The sequence below is a fragment of the Scomber japonicus genome, chromosome 21, assembly GCF_027409825.1.
Source record: "Scomber japonicus isolate fScoJap1 chromosome 21, fScoJap1.pri, whole genome shotgun sequence".
Taxonomy (NCBI): domain Eukaryota; kingdom Metazoa; phylum Chordata; class Actinopteri; order Scombriformes; family Scombridae; genus Scomber; species Scomber japonicus.
Genome location: NC_070598.1, coordinates 22,430,923 through 22,457,498, shown reverse-complemented (window position 1 = coordinate 22,457,498; position 26,576 = coordinate 22,430,923). Strand labels below are relative to the sequence as shown.

Below are 26,576 nucleotides of genomic sequence, written 5' to 3'. Positions count from 1 at the left end.
GTGCTCTTCCGTCTTGTCTAGTGCTACCCCGGGGTTGACTTTTTAGTTTATTGAAATATCTTGACAACTATTGGATGAATTGTGAAATTCAGTACATTCATGGTCCACAGAGGATGGATCCTTCTGACTCTGGAAACCCTTGAAGTTTCCTGTCTAGACACCAACAGGTTGACATTTATGGTTCATAGTGAAATATCTTAACAACTGTTAACATGAAATAATCAACAGATATCTAAGGTTCTTGGAGGACAGTTTCTTATGACTTTCTCTCAGTGCCACCCCAAGGTTAACTTTTTAGTTTTTCATTGAAATGTCTTGACAACTATTGGACCAGTCATTAAATTTGGTACATTCATGGTCTCAAGTGCATGAACTGTACTAACTTTGACGTGAATGTCCATCTAAACCAAACCTCCAGAACTCATGACATTCCCATCAGCCTCAGCTCTAGTTTGTTTTTAGTTCTACTTAGAAAAATGTGGTATGCTAACACACAGAAACAAATGGTAGACATTACACCCGCATAACATCATCATTGTAGTATTATTATAGTTTATATAATCCCTGCTCTACGCCTCATGACTGTCAGACAGGCTGACACAGGCTGTGTTTACCTGGATGACATACCTGTTGTCTCATCAGAGATCAATAAATTGACTTTGGGCTGTTTAATCACATCCACTGTGTATGCTAGAACTCTATGTTACTACAGTTACAGAGAGGCTGAATAATATAGTAGAAAATATTGGGGTGGGGGGTTTCTATTTCTAAAAATCTCCAATAATTTAACAAACCACTTTTGAAGCTCTCTCTCTGTCTCTCAGACATGGTCTCACAGGTAATATCACGTCTGAGGATGACAAAACATAGGGAATGATCTATCTTTGCACTGGGCTCCAGCATTAGAAATGTGCAGGGACTTACCTAATGAAAGCTTTCTTGTGTGTTCTTCAAATAATTTACTTAACTCTGATATCTTAGATACCACTGGCATGATTTTACAGAACATCAAGGAAAGATGCATTTTGGCAATGTGTCTAATGATTAGCCAAACACGAAACCTGTGAAACGCATAATAAGTGTGCTAAGATCAAACTTTAAAAGGAGCCAGAATGAGCTAGTAACTAACTTATAGTGTGTTTTTTTTCCCATCTCCAGGAACTGATGGGCCAGAAGGTGGACTACCTGCCCTCCTCAGCTCTTGGTATGGGGGATTGTACGGACTCCCACCCTCCTTGCCAGAGCCGACGCTCAAGCCGCTGGGCAACGCAAAGAGAAGGTGAGTGGAAACAGTGCGCATACTATACGTTCATAAATAAATGTCATCATCTGCCACATCAAGAGAGTAGTTTGTTTGATTTACATTGATCTATTAGAGAGTCTGAGAATAAAGACTGCACAAGTTTAATGGTAAATCTGGACATGTAGAAAGTCATCCTATAGTTTAGTCTAATGGTTTTAATTTTCTTTCTGTTGACACATACTTGTTAGTGATAATACAGGTGTTTATTAATGCTCTCTTGTATTGCAGCGGTGCATATAGAGGGAATTGTTCTCAGGGGCATCTCTCGGACCAGGATAGACAAGGAATACAACTTTGAGGTAGGTAACCTCAACCCCCCACATACAAACACCTCTACTTAAAGTGCACAGGGCTGTGGGAAGTGTTTCAGCATGTTTCTTTGGCATCTTCAGTTTCTTCAGTGTACCTGCCGGGCACCAAACACACAATTTCTTGCTTTGCTGCTCCGCTGCTGACACCTTGCTGTGTGAGCGCTCTCAGCTTTGGGTTACAGCCAGTTTGCCGCACTCAAAAACTGCAGCAACCAGTTAGCATAACGACAGCTTGACATCGTGCCAGAAAATCTTCTGACTAATGAAAGTGAACACAGTAAACCTCAGGGCCACATTGGAGGCACATAGAGACGATGGTATTTTCACACAGACTCTGTCAGTCCGATTCTGTGTTCACAGACTGACCCCTGTTTACAGAGTAGGAGATTCAGGCTCCCTGCTGCGGCATTGTTGAGTTCATACAGTCTTAACAAAGCATGTGGTGATGCGTTATTTATTAGTCAACAACTTGCACTGCTGTTGTTTTGGTGCTGAACATAGACCCACCTATTCACCATCATTTGAGAACAGCCTTTATATGCTAGTTTGTGCATAAAGTGTCTTTCTGATAGTTATCTGCTACTTGTATTTATACTCATCACTTTGTCCCTCCTGGCAGCCTGGAGGGAAGGCTTTTTTTAAAATCTCCACCATGGTGACATTTATGTTTAGGTTGAACAGGATTGCTGTATGTTGCATCAGCACTAGTAAACACATTGTACTTGTCCGTGCAGGTTAAGGTTTAGCTGTGACGGGCAAGAGACAGTTTCAAAAGACAATTTCAATGCAGGCAATTAGATGTTGAAATATCCATCTGTGTAGGAAGTTACCTTTCAGACACATATTGTGTTTTATTTTTAATTTTTTTGTCATTACTATATATTTTATTTACTCAGTTATTATGATTCTGTGCATATTTCCTTTTGCTGTTTCTGTCTATACGTTGTTCTCGTTGTAAATCTTGTGAAAATATATATATATGTATTTTTTGGTTGCAAAAGTAAGTCGAGATAAGGGGTGGTGGAAAAAATGATCAATAGATGCATTGTGATGTGGATGTAGGTGATTCTGCATTGATTTATGGATGTCACAAATTGATTTTCTAAATGTTAGTAAATGACATGATATTGACGGAATGAAAAAGGCGGAACTGAGCTGTGAGGGCAGTGTATGAAGTATATTGTGAGCTTTCTACACCATCACTCAGACGCTTATGTTAGCAGAGTGGAGTAGCAATCAGCAGTAGCAAACAAGACCGGCTGACCAACACGCACTGCAGCATTAAAAAACTTAAACCAACTCTGTGGTGAAGAAAAGAACTCAGACCTGTGCCCACTCAGCATGTCGTCCTTTCCCAGCAGAGAGCCTGCTAGAGACATGGCGTTACTAACACAGTGGAGCAGCCTGCCTCCCACTCAGTTTGTTATTATATCTCATACAGGCAGAAGACTGTAAGATGTTTTCAAATGAATTCATTGATTTATTAATGCAGTTCACTTTTCAAAATAAAAAGGCTGCAGACAATTTATCTTATCTGACAGTTATGTGTGAATGGTTTGGCGGACAGTATATTAGAGCAAGAGAATGAAAATAGGTCCTCCTTTTCTATTCATTCAATAGAGAATTGATTTTGAATTGAGAATTGATTCTGAACAAAGTCAGGCACCAAAGGAATTGGAATCAAATCGTGACATTCCCAAAGATTCCCATCACTCTCTCGGACACATTTGTATTCATTTCCTCTCCCTTCCTCCCTCCCCCGGTCAGTCAGTCAAGTGCCAAGCTGGTAATAGCTCATTACAAACGATGCCTCTCTCTTGTACACTCCATAATGAATATTTTCCAAACACATATTCACAAATGGCACTAATGTAGCGCTCATTTTTAAAAAAAGGAGGAAAAAAAAGGAAATTCAGAAAGACAGATGGAGAGCAGAGACGAACAGTCACTGTTGGCTCGACCATGCTTTGACAGTCGAGCCAACAGCACTCACTACAGTGAGCCACTCTCACTCTCCATCTGTTTGTACTGGACCAAACCACAAATACACACACATATTCACACATGTATTAACGCATCCCCCCGTGAGCTGGTTTCATTTTGACCATGTAATGTAATGCATATCCTATATCTACAGATATGAATAGTGATTATCAGTATGGGCATTGGAGTAGCATCACGGGCTGCTGTTTCCTATTGTTGCTATCTGTGTCATGTTTGTGTCAATTAATTACATAATTGAGTCCAAAGTGTTGGATTTCTTAACAAAAAATTGTCTACAGCACAGTTAGTTAATTTAAGTCTTACTCAATTTTTCTAACTTAAAATTATTGCTATTGTGTTCTTAAGTCTATATCTAACTTCTAATTCTAAAAGTAATGGTGTTTTATCATCTTGATCTAATATTCATATTTTAGTGTGTAGTCTTTTGCCAAGTGTACACTATGGGGCTTTTAAAATGTTGTATAAAATCTTGTCCAAGGAGAGCAGCTCTTTGGTAGCTAATGTTAGCTGAAAAGTTAAGGTAAAATAGTTTGGTAGCTAATGTTAGCTGTGGAGTTCAAATAAAATGGTTTGGTAGATTACATTAGCCGAGGAGTTAAGGTAAAATAGTTTGGTAGCTAATGTTAGCTGAGGAGTTCAGGTGAAATAGTTTGGTAGCTAAGGTTAGCTGAGGAGATTAGGTAAAATAGGTTGGTAGCTAATGTTACCTGAAGAAATAAGGTAAAATAGTTTGGTAGCTAATGTTAGCTGAGGAGTTCAGGTAAAATAGTTTGGTAGCTAATGTTAGCTGAGGAGTTCAAATAAAATGGTTCGGTAGAGTACATTAGCTGAGGAGTTCAGGTGAAATAGTTTGGTAGCTAAGGTTAGCTGAGGAGATTAGGTAAAATAGGTTGGTAGCTAAGTTTAGCTGAGCAGATGAGGTAAAATAGTTTGGTAGCTAATGTTAGCTGAGGAGTTAAGGTAAAATAGTTTGATAGCTAATGTTAGCTGTGGAGTAATGTTAGTTCAAGTCTTTTTTTCTTAAGATTATTGATAATATCTTCACAAGTCTACATCTACTTTCTAATTCCAAAAGTAATGGTGTTTTATCAGGAGTTTTGTCATCTTAAACTAAAAGTCATATTTTCTTTTATAATTAGTAGTAGTTGTTAGTGTGTACCAAAGTCTTATTTCTAAAAGTCTAACAACTCTGTTTGTGTGGCCATTAAAGTCACTTGAAATTTTACATAAAAATGAGCAACAACAGTCGAGTTGGGTTAAAAGATTAGATTAGTAAGTAAGTATCTGGATAATGTCACATGTCTGTATACATTGATCTGGTGTGCAGACAGTAATGTGTCCCCACAGCATGTTGAGTCATAGTCTGTTTTTGTGATACCAAACTGAATGAGCTGGTTTGTGGCAGCATAGAACTGTTCATTCATCTGATTCTGACACACAGGACATTTAAAACTTGAGTGCATCTAAAAGCTGTGCGTTTTAAAGGCCGTTGTCATTCAGAGCAGGAATATTAAGAAAAACTGGCATAGACAGCAGTGTGGTGCAGAGAGTGGTCAGCCGTATTGGACCAGACAGTGAAAATAGAGTCTGACCTCATTTATCATCCTGATTTGATTTTATTCATTTTTTGTGTGTAGGAAACTTAATGAACACTAATGAAGTCATTTGTAAATGAATATCAGCCAATCCTGATTGATGTAGTTGTACTGTTTCTATATCCTGAGGCTTAAACACTTACTCACAGTCATGAGGAACTGATGAGCTCATGCAGACAAAATAAACTACATCTCATTGTAACCTTTAATAGTTGATGATTTCACACATCTGATTTTGTTCTGGCTCTTTTATGTAGAATGTAGTCTTTTTATAATCTTGTTTTGTATGAAGACATATCAATCAATCAATCAATCAATCAAACTTTAATTTATATAACAGATTCCATACAGGTTAATGTAGTTCAAAGTGCTTCACAGTTGATAGTAAGACAGAACAGGTGACAACATAAAGAAAAGGAACAAAAACAAAAGAACAAAGACCAAAGTAAAAAGAATAAATAGAGACTATTGTATGTTAGAGAAAATAATGATACAAATGTTAATTTAAATAAATCATATAAAATAGGAGAAAATAAAAAATTTAAATCAGTAATTATTCAAAATGGATTAAAAGAAAAGGTAAAATTGAGACCAATGCACACGAGAGTATATCCGAATGATAAAAATGTTTTTTTTTTAAATGAAATAAATTAAAATAAGATAAAATAAATAAAGATACTAGAGAATAAGAGAAAACGTTGAGTAAAAGAGTAACAAACTAGGTTAAAATATATTAAAAAGAAAAGAATAAAATGAGACCAATGCATGCGAGAGAAAATAGGAATGATTAAAATAAGAAAATAAATAAGAAAAATAAAATAAAGAAAGAAAATTTTATTAAATGGTATAGTAAAAAACTATGTTAAAAGAAAAAACAGAAGTAAAAATGAAATAATAGATTGAAAATGAAACTAGGTTGGCAAAAAAAGACGAAATGGAAAATAAAAATTGTAGAACAAAAATTTAAAAAGATCAAAATAAAATAGAATAAAAAAGACTTATTAATATTATTACTTTACTTTCACACATACAGAAAGTATTTCAGTAAGAATGTTTGTGCTATTGAGTAACTTGTGTGTTCTAAAGGGCGTCACTAATGTCATATCTGCAGATTGATGGACAGGGCTGAGAATCAACACGTGTGTCTTATCACATCTTATCTTTCCTAAATGCACTTGTTATGTTTGTGTTATTATGTTGTTAGACTGGAGGAATTTATAAAATAGAAGAGGAATTAGTTCACTGAAATAAAGAAATCTGTTTAGATGTGTTGTTTGTTGTGTAGTCTTATTGTGATGTTGTCAGTCATAGGATCTCTGTCACTGATGGAGAATGTCCCCTCATTGTGTTTCAGGTGAAGTGGTCAGACTCTTCTTCTAGCAGTGTGACCAAAACTCATCTAGAACTGGAGAACTTCCTGCTTAAGGTAACTTTTTATCACTCTAACTTCAATGTTAAAACTCTTCCAAACTATGTTATTATAATGATTATTATCTAAATGATTATTTACAAAGTGGGTTGAATGAAAAGAGATAATAGTGTTGATTGTGAGCTCAGCCAGTTCATTTCAGGTCAGAGTTATGAGAGGTGATACACCTGTTGTTGTACACAGAGTCACTGCCTTACTCACACATAAATCATGTGGAATGATTGAAAATAGAAATAGCAGAGCTGATTTAAAATGCAGAATACTTTTACATTGTTTTTTCCACAGTGGAGTCATATACATGTAGTGCTTTTCTATTCTGTTCTAAAACCAGCTACACACAGGTGGCTTCAGTTGTTTATTTTACAATCTGAATTTGTAATTATGAAGCAGTTGCACCGAAAGCCAGACTACTGTTGGTTTGAAATCCAGCTCAATATTGATATTGGTATGTTGGTTGGTATTTAATAAGAATAAAATGCTTGTATTTGTATTTGATGTGTTTGTTGATATTTGCATATTGTGTGTTTGTGGTCATCTGTCAATGTTGGTAATCTTCTGTACTGCTTTGGAAATATAGATTTCTGATCTGTCGTGCCAATAAAGCTTATTTGAATTTGATATTAATCCAATCTAACTTTATTTGTTAAGCACTTTAAAACAACCACAGTGGACCAAAGTGCTGTACAGAAGAATAAATAAAAGACATAACAGCTCACATGAGGCATAAAATCACATATAAAATACAAATAAAATAAATTAAAAGACATAAAACATGAGTTTATTATATTAGACCAACATGTAGAAATGTTTTTACTTGACATGTGCACACAGGACAATTTAGTTTTTACCTCTGTGTGTCTTATTGAATCGATGGACTTGGACTTTTTGCACACGTTTTAATTATTGTTGATTGTGCCCTAATGTATAAATGTTTCTTAAATTGTTAATTGTTTTCTTTAAAATTTTTATATTTATGAGGCAGCTGGAGGACTGCTCCAACAGAATTTCCTTGTCCTGTGCAATGACAATAAAGACTATTCTATTCTATTCTATAATCAGAATCAGCCTTCTCTCAGTAAACATCACACTACCACGCCCACATTTGTCTATTTAAGTCTATTCTGTGGAAGGATGGCGTTGGTGTCTGTGTCCACATCAGGCTGTGATGTAGTGAAAACACAGCGTCAGACAGCTGCTCAACAGCTGCTTAACAGCTGCTTATATATCACAGCTAAATGAATCATTCCTATATGGACATTCATCTAAAAGTGGGAACAGGACAATTTTAATGTTAGTAATGTATTATATTTGTGATGATGACGTATAACAGTAATAATAATAATAATAATAATAATAATGATAAACTTTATTTATAAATAAAGTTTATCAAATACACACAGCTTTATTTATATAGCACATTTCATACATAGAGGCATCTCAATGTACTTTATATAAAAACAAAATATCAGGGGGATGATTAAACAGTAAAAATTGGATACATTAAAACATACAATTTAAAAAGAAAACCAATTATAATAAGAAAAAGTATAGAAAAATAGAGAGAGAAAGAAAACAAAAGGCTAGACTAAAATAGAGCATAAAATATGAGAGTGCAGCATGAAATAATGATTTGCCTTAAAGTCATTAAAAGAACAAATGAAAGATTCAAAATTAATAATAAATTGAATTTAAAAAATAATATTAAAGAATAATAAAGTTAGACCATTTTTAATTATTAGACACACACATTTACACAGTATTTCAGCCTCTACAGGTGTTTTAACAGGTGGTGACGGCTTTGTGTTTCTTCATTGTTTCCCTCCTCTTTCTAATTCCCTCCTTTCTCTCTGCAGCTTCCTAAGGATCAGTGCACTGAGTCTTTCGAAAAGGGCATCCTGAGACTTCTGAACCAAGGGGACCAGTATGAGAGCAGAGAGGTGGAGAAGAACCTCAGGTACACCACATTTAACCAACTCTATACAATCATGTGGATATATTAATGTTTTAAAAGCACTCACTGGCTGAGCTTTGCACTTAAGGTAAAATATTGATGAAGAAGTGGAATCATCCCTGTTTATATCCTTTAGTGATTCAGTCAGTAATGCAAATGTTTGACATTTTCATAAGCAAATCAGATCTCAGTCCCTTCAAGCAAAGCATGATGGCTCCGTCTCCACTCGGTCCCTCCTGTGTCTTTCATTCTATTTAAGATCACATGTAGAAATTGCAACGTGAAGACAAACCGCAGCAGTCCTGACTGTGACTGCGGTTGTTTCTCTGACTTCTTTGAGGATAAGAGGTCAACATCTGTCTCCTCTTACCCTAGAAACCCTCTGCACCGGGGTCATTTCCTGTGTGAAATAAAATTGGATCACATTCGTATATACCCTCTCTCTCTCTCTCTCTCTCTCTGTCCCTCGCTCTCTCTCTCTTTCCTGACCGTGTTTATTTAGACGAGGACTGGACGCTGTGATTTCAGGCTGCTCGGAGCTGTCAGCAGAATGTGAACAGCAGAGTTGTCAAAAGTTTTTGATAATCACTGAACGAGAGCAGAATATGTCGTGTCAGGAATGCTTGATGAGAGATATGATATGATGAAGCTAACTACACCCTTTCCTAAAAACCCAGTCAGTTTCATTTCATGCAGTGAAACTGGAAAAACGAAACCTATCAGCCAGTAATGATGTTGTTTAGAGCTCAGCTGCATTGTCATCTTGCAGGTCTGACTTTTTTTTTTTGTTAGCTGAGATTTAATTGGTATCAGGGGAGGGCTTTTGATATTGTATCAGTTTAATTACATCGCAGTCGTATGGTAAGATGCTCAGGGCCAGTGTTGTGTTGTTTTGTGGTGATTGAAAGCAAAACACTCCAAAAAATGAGGAGAAATAAACATGTTCAGCTGCGTTTTTTCACTGATTTTAACGTGATTCTGATTGGATTCTCGTCTCCGTAGATACGCAGCAACAAATGCATGTAAAAGATATACAGACAAAGTTTTAACTGTTCATTTATCTGTTGTTATAAGACAGATATATATAAAGAAATCAGAGTATGTTTACATCAAAATCTGTGTTTTCTCTTTCTCTTCTTGTAAAATGGTTTCACATGTTTGATGACTCATCCTGCACTCAGGGGTGTTTACAAAAGTTCATCCAATCACATGTGACTTTGGGCGAGTTGCCACAGTAACCACATCAGTCATATAAAACCACATTTCATAGTTTGTGGATGGCAGTAGTTAAAATAGTCATATGGAGAGACAGAGAAGAGATGTGTGCTTGTTTATCAGAGTTTTAGATATTCTGATCTAACAACAGGTGAGGAAGGTGAGTGTAGAGTCTCTGCAGCTCCATAGCACACTCAACTCTATGACCCGCCCACTTTTTTAAAGTCCAATCAAATGCAAAGGATTTGATTTAAATCACTTTTGTAACTCTACACTGCTCAAATACTCTCTTTTAGTTGGACTTTAAATAGAACTGTATATTATTTATTTAAATAGTTTAAAAATAAACGCCCATTGTAGACCTAAATGTTGAAGAACCATGACACAGGATGAACTAATCTCAGGAACTAAACAGGGAAGTGTCTTCCTGTCTGTTCCTGTGTGGATAGTCATTTTAATTAGACCCACTGTGGATTAAAAAAACAGCAGCATGTTAAAGCCATTGTTCCTACGCACAAGCAAACAATGTCATCCTGTTGTTAGTTTTCTGTTGTTGGTGATGGCCTGTATTTCAACCTTCCCCCTAGTGTTTTGATGCTTTTTCTTAATATGTTAGAACGTCAGCAGCATCAGAAAATAAAGTTTTATTTCTCTTTGTTCTCTGCGTAGCTCTGCTCTTCATGTTCTGCTGCTCTCTCTCTCTCCCTCCCTCTCTCATTCCCTCCTGCTTTAAGCTCATTAACACCTATGATTTTTGTTTAGCTTCGACACTAGAGTTCCTCCTTGTAATATAAATGAAGCGGTAGCCATGGTGCTTGTGCTTAACCCATCAGTGACAGTCTACCCTGCATAGAGTTCCTAAACTTTTGGAAAGTTCTACCACTGAATCAGGAAATATTTTATCACCAGGAACTGATTTTAGTCCCTGGTTTAGTTCCTGAGTTCCCTTAAGTTCCTGCAGTGGAAATGGACCACAGGTCATCTAAGTGATTAGGCATAGGAATTTGATACAAGACAAAGACAATGTGTGGATGGAACTGTTCCATTGTGTTTTCAAGACATTTAGAGAGTTAAAAAAAATGAAGTGAAGCTGCTGTTCTCATTCTGCTGCCTGAAGTGTGATCGTTACAGAAAAACAATCACATTTCCCCTCTCCTTCTCTCTGTAGGGAAAGGTTCCTGTCGGCCCCTCCAGTATTCAGACAGACCAGAAAGGTCTGCAGCTTCTTCAATTGTGACTCCAGTTACTCCACCAAACCCACCTGCTGCAGATGTAAGTATCACATGAAGCTCCACATGGTCTCCAACATAAGGCTTTTTTTTTCATATGTAGTATGTTTCAACAGTCAAGCATGTCTCCTTTTGAACACGGTGCGTTCAAAGTCATCCCTTGGATTGGGAACTATTCAATGTGTTGTATTCTGTTGAAATCTCAGTGATATGACCTCCTCACTTGTATGCTGTATTTCTTATATTCTCTACCTGTTCCTCCAGGACAGATCTTCTTTTATTAGTTCAGATTCAGATATTTCCTATTATTAAATAGTTGATGATCTGAATTGTTGTTGATAGGTGTCTTTCTACCTGTCTGTAGCTGTTAAGACATAAAATTCAAGTCCACGTCAGAGCAGGTGTGGCAGAGGTCCAGATATGAGGACGGTGACTCTAAACTCTGACGTCCTGGTTGGCAAAATACACAGATTTGCTAAATTCCGACTTTGCTTTTATTGGCAAATAGTAGCAGTGTACAAATATTTCATCTCTTTCACTGGTTAAAGTGACTAAAGTCAAAAGGGGAGGATCATAGCAACTGTGTTATTACTGTTAACTCTGTGAGGAATTTGGTGGCAGGCCAAAATTCAGCTGAACTGTTGTTGGGGTTGTGTACTCTGTCCAAGATCCAACAAAGATCATTTATGTTGGAAGAAGCTCCACTCTAACTTTTCTGTTCCGTCGAAAGCTGACTCTGTGTTATTGTGGTTCTAATAACTCAAACAGAGTGAGACGTCTTCTGTAGTAGAACATTTCACATCAATTTCAGGAGTATAACTTATATTCATATCAATCATTTTAAACTGATCAGCGTAATAGTTTAATATCAAGACCTTCAGTATGTGGATCAAGTAACATGTGAGAAATATTTGCTTGATTCAGAAGGCATTACACGTCTCAGCTGATATGTAAATATGAGTATCAGAGTGGACACCATGTTGACAGATCTCCAATATTAAATGACTCAGATTGGGATCAAGGCCAGAAAATCCTGATCATTGTGCTTCAAGGCAGTGATGGAGTAAAGAATAATGACATCCAGTTGCTCTTTTTGTGTCAAGGATATTAAACTGTACACTGTAAATAGAAAGTGATGTTTTTTACACCTGTAGTTGGTATGTATGGTTGGACTGTTATTGGCATGTGTTCTTGTCTGAACTGGAGGGTCTTAATTGTACGAGAGCAAACTGATCCAGAGAAAAAATATTCACTTTATACGATAATATCAGCACGTCATCTGTATCACCTGATAAAAAGCTTTCAAACTAAATATGGGCACTTCTTCTGATATGACAGGCTGATTCGTCGCCTTCTCCTACACCGTTGACTGTTCGACTAACTGCCTGACAGATCTGCTGCTTCTTCCTACTTTAACCTGAATAACAAATCAGGGGTCAGTGCCCCAGGTTGGATCTACACAGAGGGCCGGGGCTAGCTATGGGGCTAGTGGAGGCCACACTGTGGTTAATGCTCCTTTAGCCTGCCAGCTAACCCTGTTTCTCCTTGTGGATCCAACTCTAGCACTGAGCCCTGGTTGGTTATCTACTGGGAAGAAGCAGCATGTCTGTCAGGCAGCTGCTGAAGCAGAGAGAGGCTAAGGCAATAATGACCAAAATCTCACATCTTAATAATGATGCCTATCCTGATACATCATATCTTTATACAGTGAATAAACAGCTGGTCCGTGATGGCTTGTAGATCAGTTGTTGTAACTGAGTGGCTCTAAGCTGTTTTTGTTTTTTGCAAAATAAAGGACATACTCGATAACGTCAGCTCACACATCGTTAAATTAAACAATTAAGATTATCGTAACTTATTTTATCCACATTATAGAAGACGGGGTGTGTGACATATGACCATATATGTCACATACATTAAATCTTACACATTAATCTTCTCTATTTAATAGATGCATAGAAAACTCTACTACAGTCTCCCTACATTCTTCAGTCATATATCGTCTCTCTTAATTATAGTTAAGTGGGAAATAAGTATGTTCATATATCAGTATCGACATCTGCAATCTGCCAACATGAGATGGAAAATATCAGATATCAGATATTGGCCAAGAATCCAATATCATGCTACGAGGCCTTTCACAATAATTATTGACTTAGCGTACAATAACATAATTATCAACATCATCATATCTATATATGGACATATCATATGATACATGGACATGACCTTGATCATCATAGTATTGCCACACTTCACATTAGCAGCTAAGAGTCTATTCATGTCACATTGGCTAAGCAACTAGTGTCCTCCATTCCTCACTGTGTACGTCCTGAGTGGAGACTGCAGAAGAATTAAAGGTAAATAACTCTGTCCCCAACCATAATGACAGTCTGTGTAGCACCCACTCTCCATTCCCACCCCCATATTTTCATTATATCAGTGGTATAAAATTATCTATAAATGACAATAATATAGTTTATCGCGATTATTTCTGAGACAATATATCGTCCAACACAGTAGGTTTTATGACTGGCATTGTACAGGCAAATATCAGCGGTCACCAGCGTTCCTGCATCTTAGTTGAACACCGAGCTGATAACCATGATACCAGATCATAGTCAGGTTGGCTTTAATATAATATTGTTTATCGCGATAATTCCTGAAACAATATATTGTTAAACAAAAGTAGTTATAGTGACAAGTCTAATTCCTACTTTATACTACATGTTAACTGTTAGATTAGAGTTATTACTGAGGTATTTAAAACTACAAGGTACAAAGTTCAACTTCATCTCATTTAGTCAGATTATTTTATTATGTCTTTACACAGAACACAGCCTTTGATGTATTTATTAGATATGTGACTGATACTGGAACATTCTGCTCTTGTAAACCTTCAAACTCCAGCATCTTAATACACACTTCCTTCAGTATTTATCCACACACTGGTTAGTATTACCGGACTGTTCTGGATCTTTGTGCCATAATGGGAAACCTGGGCTGTAATAAATCTACAACAACAACTTTGACTGAGCTGATGTTTGTCTCTTACAGGCAACTGCCAGCTGGGAAAGGCCTACCAAGGAGACTGCTCTGATGCCTCCAGTCAGGAGGAAGGTGGGAACAAGTGATATTTATTCTACAGGTCATTTCCCCACATGTAGAATCAGTGGACGAGGCTCTAACTGAGCACTCAGACAAAGCGAGACTAAGCGGAGCAGCAGGCCGTAGCTTTGGCCACACAGTAAACATGAAAAGCTAACTTGTGTTTATTTTTGGAGGTCGTTTGGAAAAGGCTGAGTGTGTTTCAAATCCTCATATTTCATAGCTATATTTGCCTGGTCATGTGCTGGACTGTGTAGTGATGACAGCCTCAGCCTAACTCATATGTACATGTTAATGTTAAAAGATCCTGTGAGTATTAATGTTATATTCATTATTGTTACTATCATTTGTAGAGTTAGATATTTTACTAAGGCTAAAACAAGACAATATAAAATCCTTTGCTAACCTTTAAGTGAGGAGATTTGTTATAAGTAGTTTCCCAGTCAACTGAGTTAGAGTCAAGTTTCAAGTCAGATTAAACTGAGATAATACAGTGTGAAATGGGCAGGTTTGTCTTCATGCATGATACAAAACACTCATATGAACAGATTTGTTCTTAAAGTGCACGTATGAGTGATTTAAGATCATTTGTGGCAGTCATCAGTTTTCTCTTATGTATGAAGGAAATGTACGAGTGGTCATCATCATGGCTGCCAGTTTACACAATGTTATGATGTCATAACATTGTGTAAATAATTATTTCCGTTCCACCTCCCACACACACACACACACACTGTTGTTCATATGTTGTTGTACACTTTAGTCTAGTTCATTTGCCAGAAAAAAGACAAAACAGCATTATGTTTTTTGCATCTTTTGTTATCATGTTTGTAGGCTATCTTTGTGACTGTCACATGACCACCTCCCATCATGGAGCACTTTGCTTAAATAAGATGTGTTTTTAGCATGTAGCTTCATGTCAAAGCATTCTTTCTTTATTACTGTTACAGGGCAGAGCTGCACGTGATTCATATCCAATTTATGTGTTTGTCTTTGTGTGTTTTTACTCTTTTGTACCTTAATATATAAGTGAAGTCACTGGTGTGCTGCAGTATCTTCAGCAGCTTCTTTGGGTGCTGTGGCCCATTGAACTGTTTGCAACAGTGTGTCCTATTCTGAGAGCTCTGACCTCTGCCTGCAGAGAGGCTGAAACACAAGAGAATCCTCCAACTCTGAAATTAGTATCTCACCTGAACTGCTGCTGTAACCTACGTTACTTTATTATCAGAGGATTTCATATAGAAGCAGAGTACAGCAGCTCATAGGAGGGGTGATGCTTATATGATCAGATCATTTTCTTTATCACAGCATCTCAAACATCATTTGACTACAGGACAGTGATATGTGATGTACATCCAGCATCTAACTCATGTATGCATGTTCTGTTGATGTGCTTTCAGATTTAGAGTCGTATGTTCAGGGACACAAGAAGAAGCATGGGACCAAGAGTCCATGTCCAGGGTGAGTAGACTGTGTGTGTGTGTGTGTGTGTGTGTGTGTGTGTGTGTGTGTGTGTGTGAAATATTTTCATCTCCAGCATGAATGTAAGAGAAGGCTGCAGCAAAATGAAAGACAGAATAGAAAACAGCTGATTGAAGAGGACTTTAAACATCTTTTCGTGCTGTCATAAACTCACACTTATTTTGTTGTTGTTGTCGTTGTTTTCATGTCCATTCACTAAAAACTCTGACAGCCTTTTTCTACAATCTGACTAACACTTCCTCTCCTCTCTGCCAGTCTCTCTAGTGCCAAAGGCCCCCAGGGGGACATCCGGAGGGGGGGCCATGCTGCCGAGCTCAACGGTCCGGCGGAGAGGAGGAAGAAGGGCTGCACGCTGAGGAGCAGCCAGGAGGCCGAACAGGTGAGAGCAGAGCCTCAGCCAGCAACTCACATGATTGAAGGAGTTGGTAACATAACACACAACCTTCTTGATTATGTGTGGTGCAATTTTATGCATGTGGTCGAACCCCAGGAAGATTAACCACAGGAAAGCTGCAGCTAGTGGAAATCCTATGAAACTCAACTAAACAACCATATGCATATTATTTATAGAATGAAACTACTGTAAAAGCCACTAATAAAAATAGCTTTGTTACAAAAAAAGCTCCATCATTCATTTCTATGAGGAAATGAATCATTATTTTTAATGTGATTTTGTGCCGCAGCTATTATTGCACTGAAATGACACATAAACACTGTGCACAGGGCATCTTATAACATTTAATAACAAGAAAACTGCTACAGCCTTTAATTTAAAAAATAATATGAAACAACTGAACACTGTTTCCAAATTACTCAATTTCATAATGTGTAGATTTAGCATTAATTACCCCAAAATACACATGCATAAAAGTATATGGATATATACTAACTGTCTTCTGGCTAAGACTTTTCAAATCACTTTGTGTAATAGTAATAATAGTATTAAACTCAGCTGGAAAATAATGATTGCACATTACTTAAATGATGCAATGCTTTTGGGTGTAGCACATTTACTTGTGTGGTTTAGGGTTAAGTGTATTTAAAGGGGGATATAATCAGTTCTTTGGTGGAAAAATGACTGATAAAAGAATCAGTGGGTCATGATGTTTCCTGTAAGTGTTCTGTTCGGAATGACACACACACACACACACACACACACACACACACACACACACACACACACACACACACACACACACACACACACACACACACACCAGCAGGATGACAACACACGTCAGAGATTAGAAACTGCTGAATTTTTACAAATAGAAATGTTGATTTTAAAAAAGAAAACTAGCTGAATGTATTTTTAGCTTTTAGGTTCTGGTGGTTTCCATGGTGAAAGGCTCTGCTGGGTCAGGCTGTGTTAGTCTGTAGTCACATGTAACAGCAGCAGCGTCAGTCTAATGATTAACTCAACTGTAAAGCACCACCACAGTTTACAGTTCAGGACATTTCCATGAACACCGGGTTAATGATTACAGGGCCATAGTTACACAAAGGTGTGTGTGTGTGCGTGTGAGTGTGCGTGTGTGTGTGTGTGTGTGTGTGTGTGTGTGTGTGTGTGTGTGTGTGTGTGTGTGTGTGTTTGATTGGATCTGTTACACGCTGCCACGTGAACGGGAGTACTCACAGCTAATCTCACTGATATAGGTCAAGACTACATGTGTATGTGTGTGTGAGTGAGAGACACTCTGCTGACGACGCATATCCTCTGCCCCCCCACCCTCTCTTCACACACACACGCACACACACACACACTCTCTTCCCTGTCACAATAGAGGCTTAACACAGCAGATGCCTCTGTGTGCCGCTGGACAGTTATTCCACATTTGTTTGTTGTTCCAAATGTCAGTAACTTTGTATAGTTTAGTACTATTACAAAGAAAAGTTCTCTTCTAGTATATTTTACAGAACTTACTGACACATGTATGCTCCTTTTAATAGTTTTATAACTGTGTAGTGACTCATTAATGCTAAAAATCCCTCTATCAGCCACTTGTATGATAAAATAAAGAGTTGTAAATGCTTGTGAATGTTGTAAAAGCGTTTGGTCCTCTTCACAGCACCAGGACAGTGAGAAGAGAGGACACCCAGTCACTAAAACCAAGAGCAGGGTGCTGCCCACAGACAGGTAGGTCAGCTGGTCTCACTCTCAGGGTGATGCTCTGTCACACTGCAGCCAGCAGCTCTAGTATGAAGACTGAGGTCATGCTGAGCTCACACAAATGTCACAAGCAATAGAAATGTTTTAAAATTCATCGTATGTCCTGTTAGTTGACATCACTATGTCTGCTTGTTTCCATGTCTCTCCTCCTTTTTCAGAGATAAGGGGAAGGTGAAGGCAGCCTATGTGACTAATGGTGGTTTGGTAGCTGCTCTGCCCCCTCAGAGGAAAGGTAAGTGTCTGAAGTCACCGCTTTCCAGGATGATGCTGACATGAAACTGTCTCCCCTTATAGAAGTCAGTGACTGTGTCCTAAATCACTTCCTGTTTACTATACAGTGCTCTACATTTGATTTGAGTGTGTAAATATAACCACTGCATATAGAGACACTCAAACATTCCACAGTAGAATGGAAAGAGTAGTGTTCATGGCATGTTCAATACTTCTTGATAACAATCTCACAATGAGTGATGAATAAGTGAATAAGGGAGCAATTTCAGACACAGTCCTGATCATTGACTCTCAATGTGATTCAGATAGAAAGGACACATGTTATCAGTATCTTTTATCAACGTATCCCTAGCTGGTTTATCACAGTAAAGTTTTAATATGTATATTTATTATCTGTATTATATATTATTTATAGGTTATTATATAATGGTTTTACTGGGGCTGTATGTGGCCCCTGAACTAAAATGAGTTTGACATTCCTGTTCTATCTCATCTACTTTATGTTAATAAATAACTAAATATGCCTTTTTTTGGTTTGTTTATATTCATGATTGTACGATATATATAGTGTATCATTTCCATTTTTAATTGTGTTTATCAACATAAGAAAATCTTTCCTCTAGATATATTTTAGTGCTTCATAAAGTTCCTAATCTTATCTACGTGTGCTTTTGCTTCTCAAATCAAAAACGTCTTTCACAGAAAGTCATAGAATAAACATATTGTTTGACTTTACCGTCTCAAATCCACACCTTATAACAATGTTTTCTCCATATTTATTCTAAAGCTCATTCTGTTTGTTGAATAAACTGAGTTTAAGAGATCTGTCTTTTTAGTGACAATGATGAGTAGCACATGCACACCAGTAGTCCAGCTTTATTTAAACAACACATACTTTAAACATATGCTTTCCTGTCAGGTTGGATTTGTAATAACATGTAACAACACTAACACACATGTTGTTGCAGATGGAGGTTCTGGCCCTGATACGTTTGGTGAAACATCGTCAGAGAGCTACAGTTCTCCATCCAGCCCCCAACACAGAGGACCAGAGAGCCTGGACAGCGAAGACGACAACAACAAAGGTAAAATATACTGTACGTACAGTCTGGGGTTTGGCTTCATGTTTTCTTGTATTCTTCATACAGACAGAGAGCAGCAGCTAGACTGAAGTGAGACAGATGCTGGCTGCAAAACTGTATAAAACATACAAAGTTTGTAATAGCTTCATTTGAAGTCTTGTTAGACTGAGTGACTGCCAAAAAATCATTTACATTTCCTACATAATACGTCAAAAATGTAAACACAAAGCAGCCTGTCTTCAATCTGAAGTAAAGGGAAAGTAAATACACAGTATCTACAACTAAAATGTGTTCTTTTAACTTTCTTTTCTTCCATTTGAACCTGTTTTCATTTTAAGAAAGTAACATTTTTAAATGATTTTATAGATATTAAATGTATCTTTGTCAGAACCACTAATCAGCAGCTGAGATTGTTACTGAGAGATCTACTAAGGAGCAGGGGTTCACATAGATATTTACTCCATCATGATTGCATTAAGCTGCTGACCTCAGTTTATTACATATATCAATTTACCAAAAATTGAGTTTAGCTGTCCAGTCAGCTGTTTCTCTCTTCAGATATGACTCAGCCAGAGTGAAGTTATTGCAGCCTGGAGTAGATTTTACACAAATGAGACATTTAAAACACATTTATATGTTAAAACTAACATCAATCAGTCAGATTCTGTTTGTATCTCAGTATTGATGATATGTATGTTTCATCTCTGTCACAAAACATGTTGGAGGAATGCTGACTGACTCTTCTCACATCACTTCTCACAGATACTGACAGCCATTCTGATGACTCCAGCAAAGGCCCGGGCCCCGACATGTTCTTCACCCACCAGACTGCTCCAGCTGTGATGGGGGAGGTCTCCTCTGTCCATCCTCTGTCTCCCAACAACCACCAGGCCCACATGGAGTACTCCTGCCCAGAGACCAGCAAGGACTTCCCCCCTCTCTCCTTCATGCCTTCTCTGCCCTATGTGCTCAACGGGGCCGCCGACCCTCCGCTTCCTATCGTCCCTGATGGGAAGCCTTCTTCTGGGCCACTGATGATGCAGATGCCCCTAGTGCCTCCACCCGTGATTGGCCCCGGAATGGTGGGAGACCCCGAGAAAAGGGACATGCTCTCGACTTTTGGCATTGCAGCTATCGGGCTTCACCCCTCAGGGAGCCCCGCTGTCCAGCCTCTGGTTCAGAGGTTCAAAACAGTTTTATCTCACAGCCAAGGCGGCCCCGATGGAGTATCAGGAAGTGGTTCGACTCCCGCCGCCCCGCAGGCTCCTCACCAAGCCCCTATAAGAGCCATCAGCATCTTGTCTCCTGGCCCCACATCCTTCTCCTCTGCTCCTCAGCCGTCTCTGCCCTGCCAAGACCCAGCCAGCGTCAGCTCAGGCCTGGCTTCCTCTCTGCCGCTGGGGGAGCCTTCACACGCCAAGCACCCGGGTTTAACGTTACCTTCTGGCCTGCCTTCTCCCTACAACATGCCCCCCATCCCCACCTCTGTCATGCCCACTGTAGGAGCACCTACAGTCACTGGAATAGCTCCAAACCCCGGGCACTTACAAGCAGCTGTTCCTCCAGCTGTGCCCACACACACCCCTGGACCTGCCCCCAGCCCCAGCCCAGCGCTTACTCACAGCACGGCACATAGCGACTGTATATCCTACAGCAACAGCAGCGCTTCCTGTGGAAATGCTCCTGTCGCCCCCGGCAACCCCATTACTCTTCAGCAAACCCAGCAGCAACAGGTGGCTCCCCAGCAGCCGACACCGCCGCCACCACAACCGCAGCCGCAACAACCGATTGGCTGCGGGACCTGCGGCTGTCACAACAACTGCGGCGGTCGAGGCGGCAGCAGCAACAGCGTCAGCGGTTGCCAGGCGCCCCTGTTCTTCCCTACCCACCAGATGGCAGCAGCGCCGCGCCAGGTGTTCAGTGTTCAGCAGCCCCTCTTCCAGCTCACGAGCCTGTGCAGCAGCAGCTACCTCACCCCGGCCCAACCTCCTCATCAGGCCAACGGCGCCGCCACCCTCCCACCCTTCTTCCCCACCGCCCCGCCTCCCGGCCACCCGCCCCCTTACGGCCCCCTCCACACTCACCCTCACAGCCACGGAGACGTGCCGTCACACATGCTGGGCACCCAGGCGGCAGCGGTGGTGGCCGCGGCGGCAGCAAACTACAACCTCCAGCAGCAGATGGCACCGGCGGCGACATTCTGCCAGCGCGTCTACCAGCACGTGTACCCGAATCCTCTGGGGATGCTGCCCTCCGCCACGCTGGGGGGCGGCGGAGTCAATAAGAAGAACGGGAACGTGTCCTGTTATAACTGCGGAGTGAGCGGACACTACGCTCAGGACTGCAACCAACCCTCCATAGACTCCACACAGCAAGGTAACAGCTACACACACACGCTGGTCTTTACCGCCTCACAGCCACCAGCAGAAAGTCCAACATTCGGCTCAGAATATGACAAGTTAGGGTCAACTCTCACCAAATATATTTCAGCCCTGGTGGATTCATATTGTAGCAAATAACAGAAGTAAGAGGCTTAAAAATGCAAGTGTTGATATGGTAGAATAAGACCAAACTAAAAACCTGGTGTGTGTACCCCTCTGTTTTAGGAAGAAGTAGACTTAAAGAACGTATCCACAAACTGAAAACACCTGAGATCACTAGCTCATGGTTAACAGGCTGCAGGTTGTCCACAAGAGGCCGCTGTTTAGCTGCTGTCAGAGTGGATCCAAACCTCCCAGCCTGCTCCAACTAGGTCGATCTGCAGATGCACAGTACTCATGACGATATGACACACCCACTTGGTTAGGTGTTGGCTTGAGAGATGGTTGGGGTAACAACAGTGGGAGGGGGAGGAGGGGGATATTAGTAAGTCTGCAAGATTGCAATTAGACTCTTTTCTTCTGCTCCAGTTAGAGGAAATGAAAGTGATTGTAGCAGCTGTTTAGACCTGAGGCTGTATTCATGAAGCCTATTTTAAAGAGTTGCTTCAAGTGATGTAATTCTAAGAAAATTCTTATAATTGTGACGTTTACCAAGAATATTCCCTTACAGTTAAGACTAGATCCTGGTGAAATCTTTGCCCTTAAGAGAGCTCCCAAAGTAAAAAAACTGTTTGGCTTAAGGAGTTTTTTACGCAGAGGAAAGATGGTGGAAAGATGGAGAGGGAGGAGAAATACTACAATATACTACAATAATACTTCAGAGTATTCTCATTATGTTTATGAATACAGACCCTGAAGATGTACATCTGTCAGTGTCGGCTCCTACAGGCAGTTAAAATAATAACCAAACGTTGTGAGGCCAGTCAAACAGCCGAAATGAGACAATTTCAGAAGAACACATTACACTTGAAAACACATTATCATTATTATTATTATAAATATTCCTGTTTTTGCCCTTATTCCAAAAAAAGACTATATTCCTACAAAGCTGTTTACATGGTTAATGAAAATGAATCTTCCACTAATACTCCTGTTTACATGCAGAGGGGTTTCAGGGTTTCCCTCTGCTCCACTGGACAGGAATCACAAGATGACAACAGGCAGTGAAGTAGACAAGCAAGGTGAAGAATATTAGTGAGCTGCTGCCTGATATTTATCATTGACATTCATATTCATATATTGTGTAGACACATGCAGTAGGTCCAGTAGTTCATTGAGACACATGTCCAAAGAATGAAGAATGAAAAATATCATAACCCACATGTTTTAATAGGAAAATGCTACATTCATTCTGAGGCTTAATGCGGAATATGCTGTTTGCATGACCATTATCAAATTCGGAATAATAGTGGAATGTTAGTGTTAGTGTTAGTGTGTGTGTGTGTGTGTGTGTGTGTGTGTGTGTGTGTGTGTGTGTGTGTGTGTGTGTGTGTGTGTGTGTGTGTGTGTGTGTGTGTGTGTGTGTGTAAACAATCAATCTTAAAAAGACCCATCATTTCCCAATGAGCAGCACTTGGTGACAGCGGCAAGGAAGAACTCCCCTTTAACGGGAAGAAACCTCAGGCAGAACCAGACTCTAGGTGGGCGACCATCTGACTCGACCAGTTGGGTCGAGTCAGATGAGTCAAGAGTCATTGATGAGGTTAACTTTCCCTCCTGCAGATACAAAAAGCAGAGAACTGAAGTGAAGGTAAAACTGACTCCAAAAATCAGTATCAGTAGGAAAAAGCTAAAACTCTTCAGCACTTCTTTTAAAAATGTTGAGCAAAAATGTGAAAATATACATCAAGAAAAACACTTAAGATTGGTGTCACTCCATGTCAGACAAACACAGATGATATTCACAGTCCTGACTGACCTTTAATAATGATATTAATAAGAATAATAATAATAATGATAATGATTATGATATCCACTGATGGGATAACCTGTCGTTGTGCTCATGTTCTGTGTTCTCATTGCAGGTGGCTTCCGGTTAAAGTACGCAGCCTCCCACATTTCAGAAGCACTTGATAACGCTGACTGAAGAAGACGAAGAAGAAGAACAGATGAAGGTTCCTCTTCCTAGACACTGCACATGAGCAGTGCAAGTGACGCTTCTGTGTACTTCAGGAAAAACGACATTCAACGACAAAAAAAACATTCTCAAAGAAAGAGTGACCTGCCAAGGGCTCAGCGGACAAAAGCCTAAGTAATCGTGCCTGAGAAGATCTTGTTGCCGTGGAGATGACTTCACTGTCTCGCGCACACGAACAGTCCACGTGACTCACGGTCCTTTCCCTTTCAGTTAGTTTTTGGTTTTTTTTTCCATATTTTTGCACTGAGGGTTGGAAACGATTAACTTATTACTTAATTATTAGGAAGATCAGAGATTTTTTTTGAGGATTTGTTTTAAAGCGGAGACTAGTCTCAACTAAAAAAAAAAAAGTTCTTATACACTTATTTCTAAAACAGCGTATTTATGTTTTTTTTCCTCATTATTACTGTTCATCTAGGATTTTATTGTCAGAGAATTGTACAGCAGTTTTCAAAGATTTAAAGGAGAATCAAAAATGTAAGCGAAATGGATTTTTATGTTTGTTCAGTTTTCAATCTTGCTGTAAGGTTGTTTTTTTTTGAATGTACACCTCTTCTTCTCATTTAAGGAATCTGACTGTATCAAAAGTATATGGATTTAATCCATTTTTTTGCCACTTGATGTGTTATGTTGGATGGTAATTGCTGCTTTGTCATTTTTCACGTTTTTTTTTCTCTGTTTTTAAAAAGCTGTTCAACTCGGTGATGTGCACTATAGCGAAGCAGGACCACGAGTGCACTAAAACAGTCCTCAGCATCACACTACATGTAAGGATTCAGTCGTTTTCATCTGCAAAATCAACACAAAGGAGCAAAACCGATCAGAGATAACAGAGTTTTGACTGTTTTAGTATACTCGAGTGTTTCGGTGTGAAACGGCTTTTTATGGCTAATGTTTTTTTAGAGCGAGTGAGACTTCTTAGTGTTTCTAAATTAAACTGCAGATACTGTAGAAATACATTTCCTCAGCCCACTTGAGTGTCAGATCATCACATCTGTTCCAGACGATAGCTCCACTACTACAACTACAACTAGCAGTACTACTTTCCCCCAAACTTTATCCATGGCCATTTCTGTAAGGCCACTATTGGGCCAGAAATGTACTTACTACATTTATTGAGCACATTGGAGGACACTACAAAAGCTTTGATAACCTGAAAAACATGACATCATGTTTTTAGCCACGACTGGAAAGTATCTAAAGGCCTTAGTGTGCTTCAAATGAACAAGGTCACATTGTTGAAAAGGCTAAATTGTCACTGTAGCGTCTTCCTACTGCTTTCCCCATGTCTTCTGTCTGTTCTGCATCTTGATAGTCTCAATGCAGATGAATAGTAATATCACCAGAGCTGCACTCTTTCTACCCTGCTTACTGTTACACCTCTGCACACACTGACCAGTCACTATGTGAAGGAGGTGAGGGTTCACTATACTTTGTAGGTACTAGTTCATACAAAGTTTTTATTGGTTTTCCGAACAACTGAACAGTGATTTTTATGTTGTTAATCTCTCTCTCTGACTGAGGTTGTGCAGGAAATGAAAGAAGAGCTATCACTGCTGTCACTCCTCTTCAAACCTGCTCAATTCTTGCGTCAAGTTGTGACTTTTCAGAACAAAATTGAACTTTTTGTGAAGCATACTGAGGCCTCGAAAAATATTAACCGTTAACAGTGTTGGAGAGACTCCTTTAGACTTAAGGTGTTGTTTTTTTATGTTTTAATGTAGGCCAATTGTCATCCTTTGCTTCTATCACTGTATGAGATTGAGTTGTGCTGAAGGTGCATCCAGCTTGTCACTATTTGATGTACACAGACTGGCAAGACATTTCTATAGAATCAAAGCACTACTTGCCTGTCCTGTCCCGTTGTTATATTGATGTTATGCAGAGTTGATTTTATCTGACAGCTGTGTGTCAGAGAAATCCACCTAATTGTTCACAGCTGGTTCCATTATCAGCCTCTAAAAAAATCAGCAGAATGTGAGGAGAATGAACACATCTGAATTATCTGTCGTTCTGATTGTTAAAGCTGCTTTTTTTTTAATTTATAGAATTAATCTGATGGACAACTTGACAGTTCATCTGACATAGATACAGTATGAACACTAAGGCTTGAAGACACTGATTGGAGGCAGCGTGTGATAACGTGAGGCTCTAATAGTTCTCATATAAAAAAGCTGTGAGAAGTGACACTAACGTTGAACATAATGTAGCACTTTGAGTTGAGTGTAACAAGGATCTATAAGATTACCACCCCCCCCCCCCACCCACCCACCCCCCCAAAAAAAAAGTACTTCCTTTCTTTAAGCCATCAGTTTTTTTTTCTGGCAGTACAGCAGCCAATTTGTCTCAGTGATGCTCTCATGTGTTTGAAAGTTCTAGTTTCTCATAATTTATGTAATTAATGTGATCATACTGGATGTCATTTATGCTTCCTTAGCATTATTTTTGGCCACTTGTTTTTTTTCCTCATCAGGTGTGTGTGTGTGTGTGTGTGTGTCTCTGTGTGTGTAAGTATGTGATGCTCTCTGGTTGCGTTCAGGGGCTTTTTTGGAAGCTTCAGTGAAACTCTATGCATACACACTTTGTTTCTGACGGTCTCCAGTTTTGAATTTGAACATTATTTTATGTCTCAAACTGTTTCTTCACCCCCCCCCCACCTCCCCACCTTCTGAAAAGTTCTTCCTTTTTCATGCGAGACTTGAAAGCGGGTCGAGAAGATCCGGCGATCACGAGCAGCGGCAACGATTGATGATGTGGACCAGTCAGACTGTAGTGGATAAAGAGGGGAAGTCGCGTGTAGATAACTGAGGACGCACCGAACAACCCGAGTGTAGTTTTGTTGACCTTTTTTGACGGTTTGAGAAAAATAGAAAAATAAATAAATAAAAAATGCTGTACTGTACATTTGCAAGGGGTCACTCTGCTGCCACCCTCAGTTGTAATGTTTA

General features: G+C 39.3%; 1 protein-coding gene across 1 annotated transcript in view; it reads left to right on the top strand.

Annotated features, from left to right (window-relative positions):
• Positions 1–25,877, top strand: part of zcchc2 (zinc finger, CCHC domain containing 2) — a 30,958-nt gene extending 5,081 nt beyond the window's left edge. Inside the window, exons 2-14 of the mRNA XM_053342212.1 lie at positions 1,159–1,279; positions 1,532–1,602; positions 6,568–6,639; positions 8,496–8,596; positions 10,977–11,080; positions 14,095–14,157; positions 15,546–15,606; positions 15,883–16,006; positions 17,697–17,764; positions 17,956–18,029; positions 18,997–19,113; positions 19,873–21,486; positions 23,516–25,877. Coding sequence (XP_053198187.1) covers positions 1,159–1,279; positions 1,532–1,602; positions 6,568–6,639; positions 8,496–8,596; positions 10,977–11,080; positions 14,095–14,157; positions 15,546–15,606; positions 15,883–16,006; positions 17,697–17,764; positions 17,956–18,029; positions 18,997–19,113; positions 19,873–21,486; positions 23,516–23,577 — 2,652 coding nt within the window. The 3' untranslated portion in view covers positions 23,578–25,877. The remainder of the gene's footprint in view (positions 1–1,158; positions 1,280–1,531; positions 1,603–6,567; positions 6,640–8,495; positions 8,597–10,976; positions 11,081–14,094; positions 14,158–15,545; positions 15,607–15,882; positions 16,007–17,696; positions 17,765–17,955; positions 18,030–18,996; positions 19,114–19,872; positions 21,487–23,515) is intronic.
• The last annotated feature ends 699 nt before the right edge of the window (positions 25,878–26,576 follow it).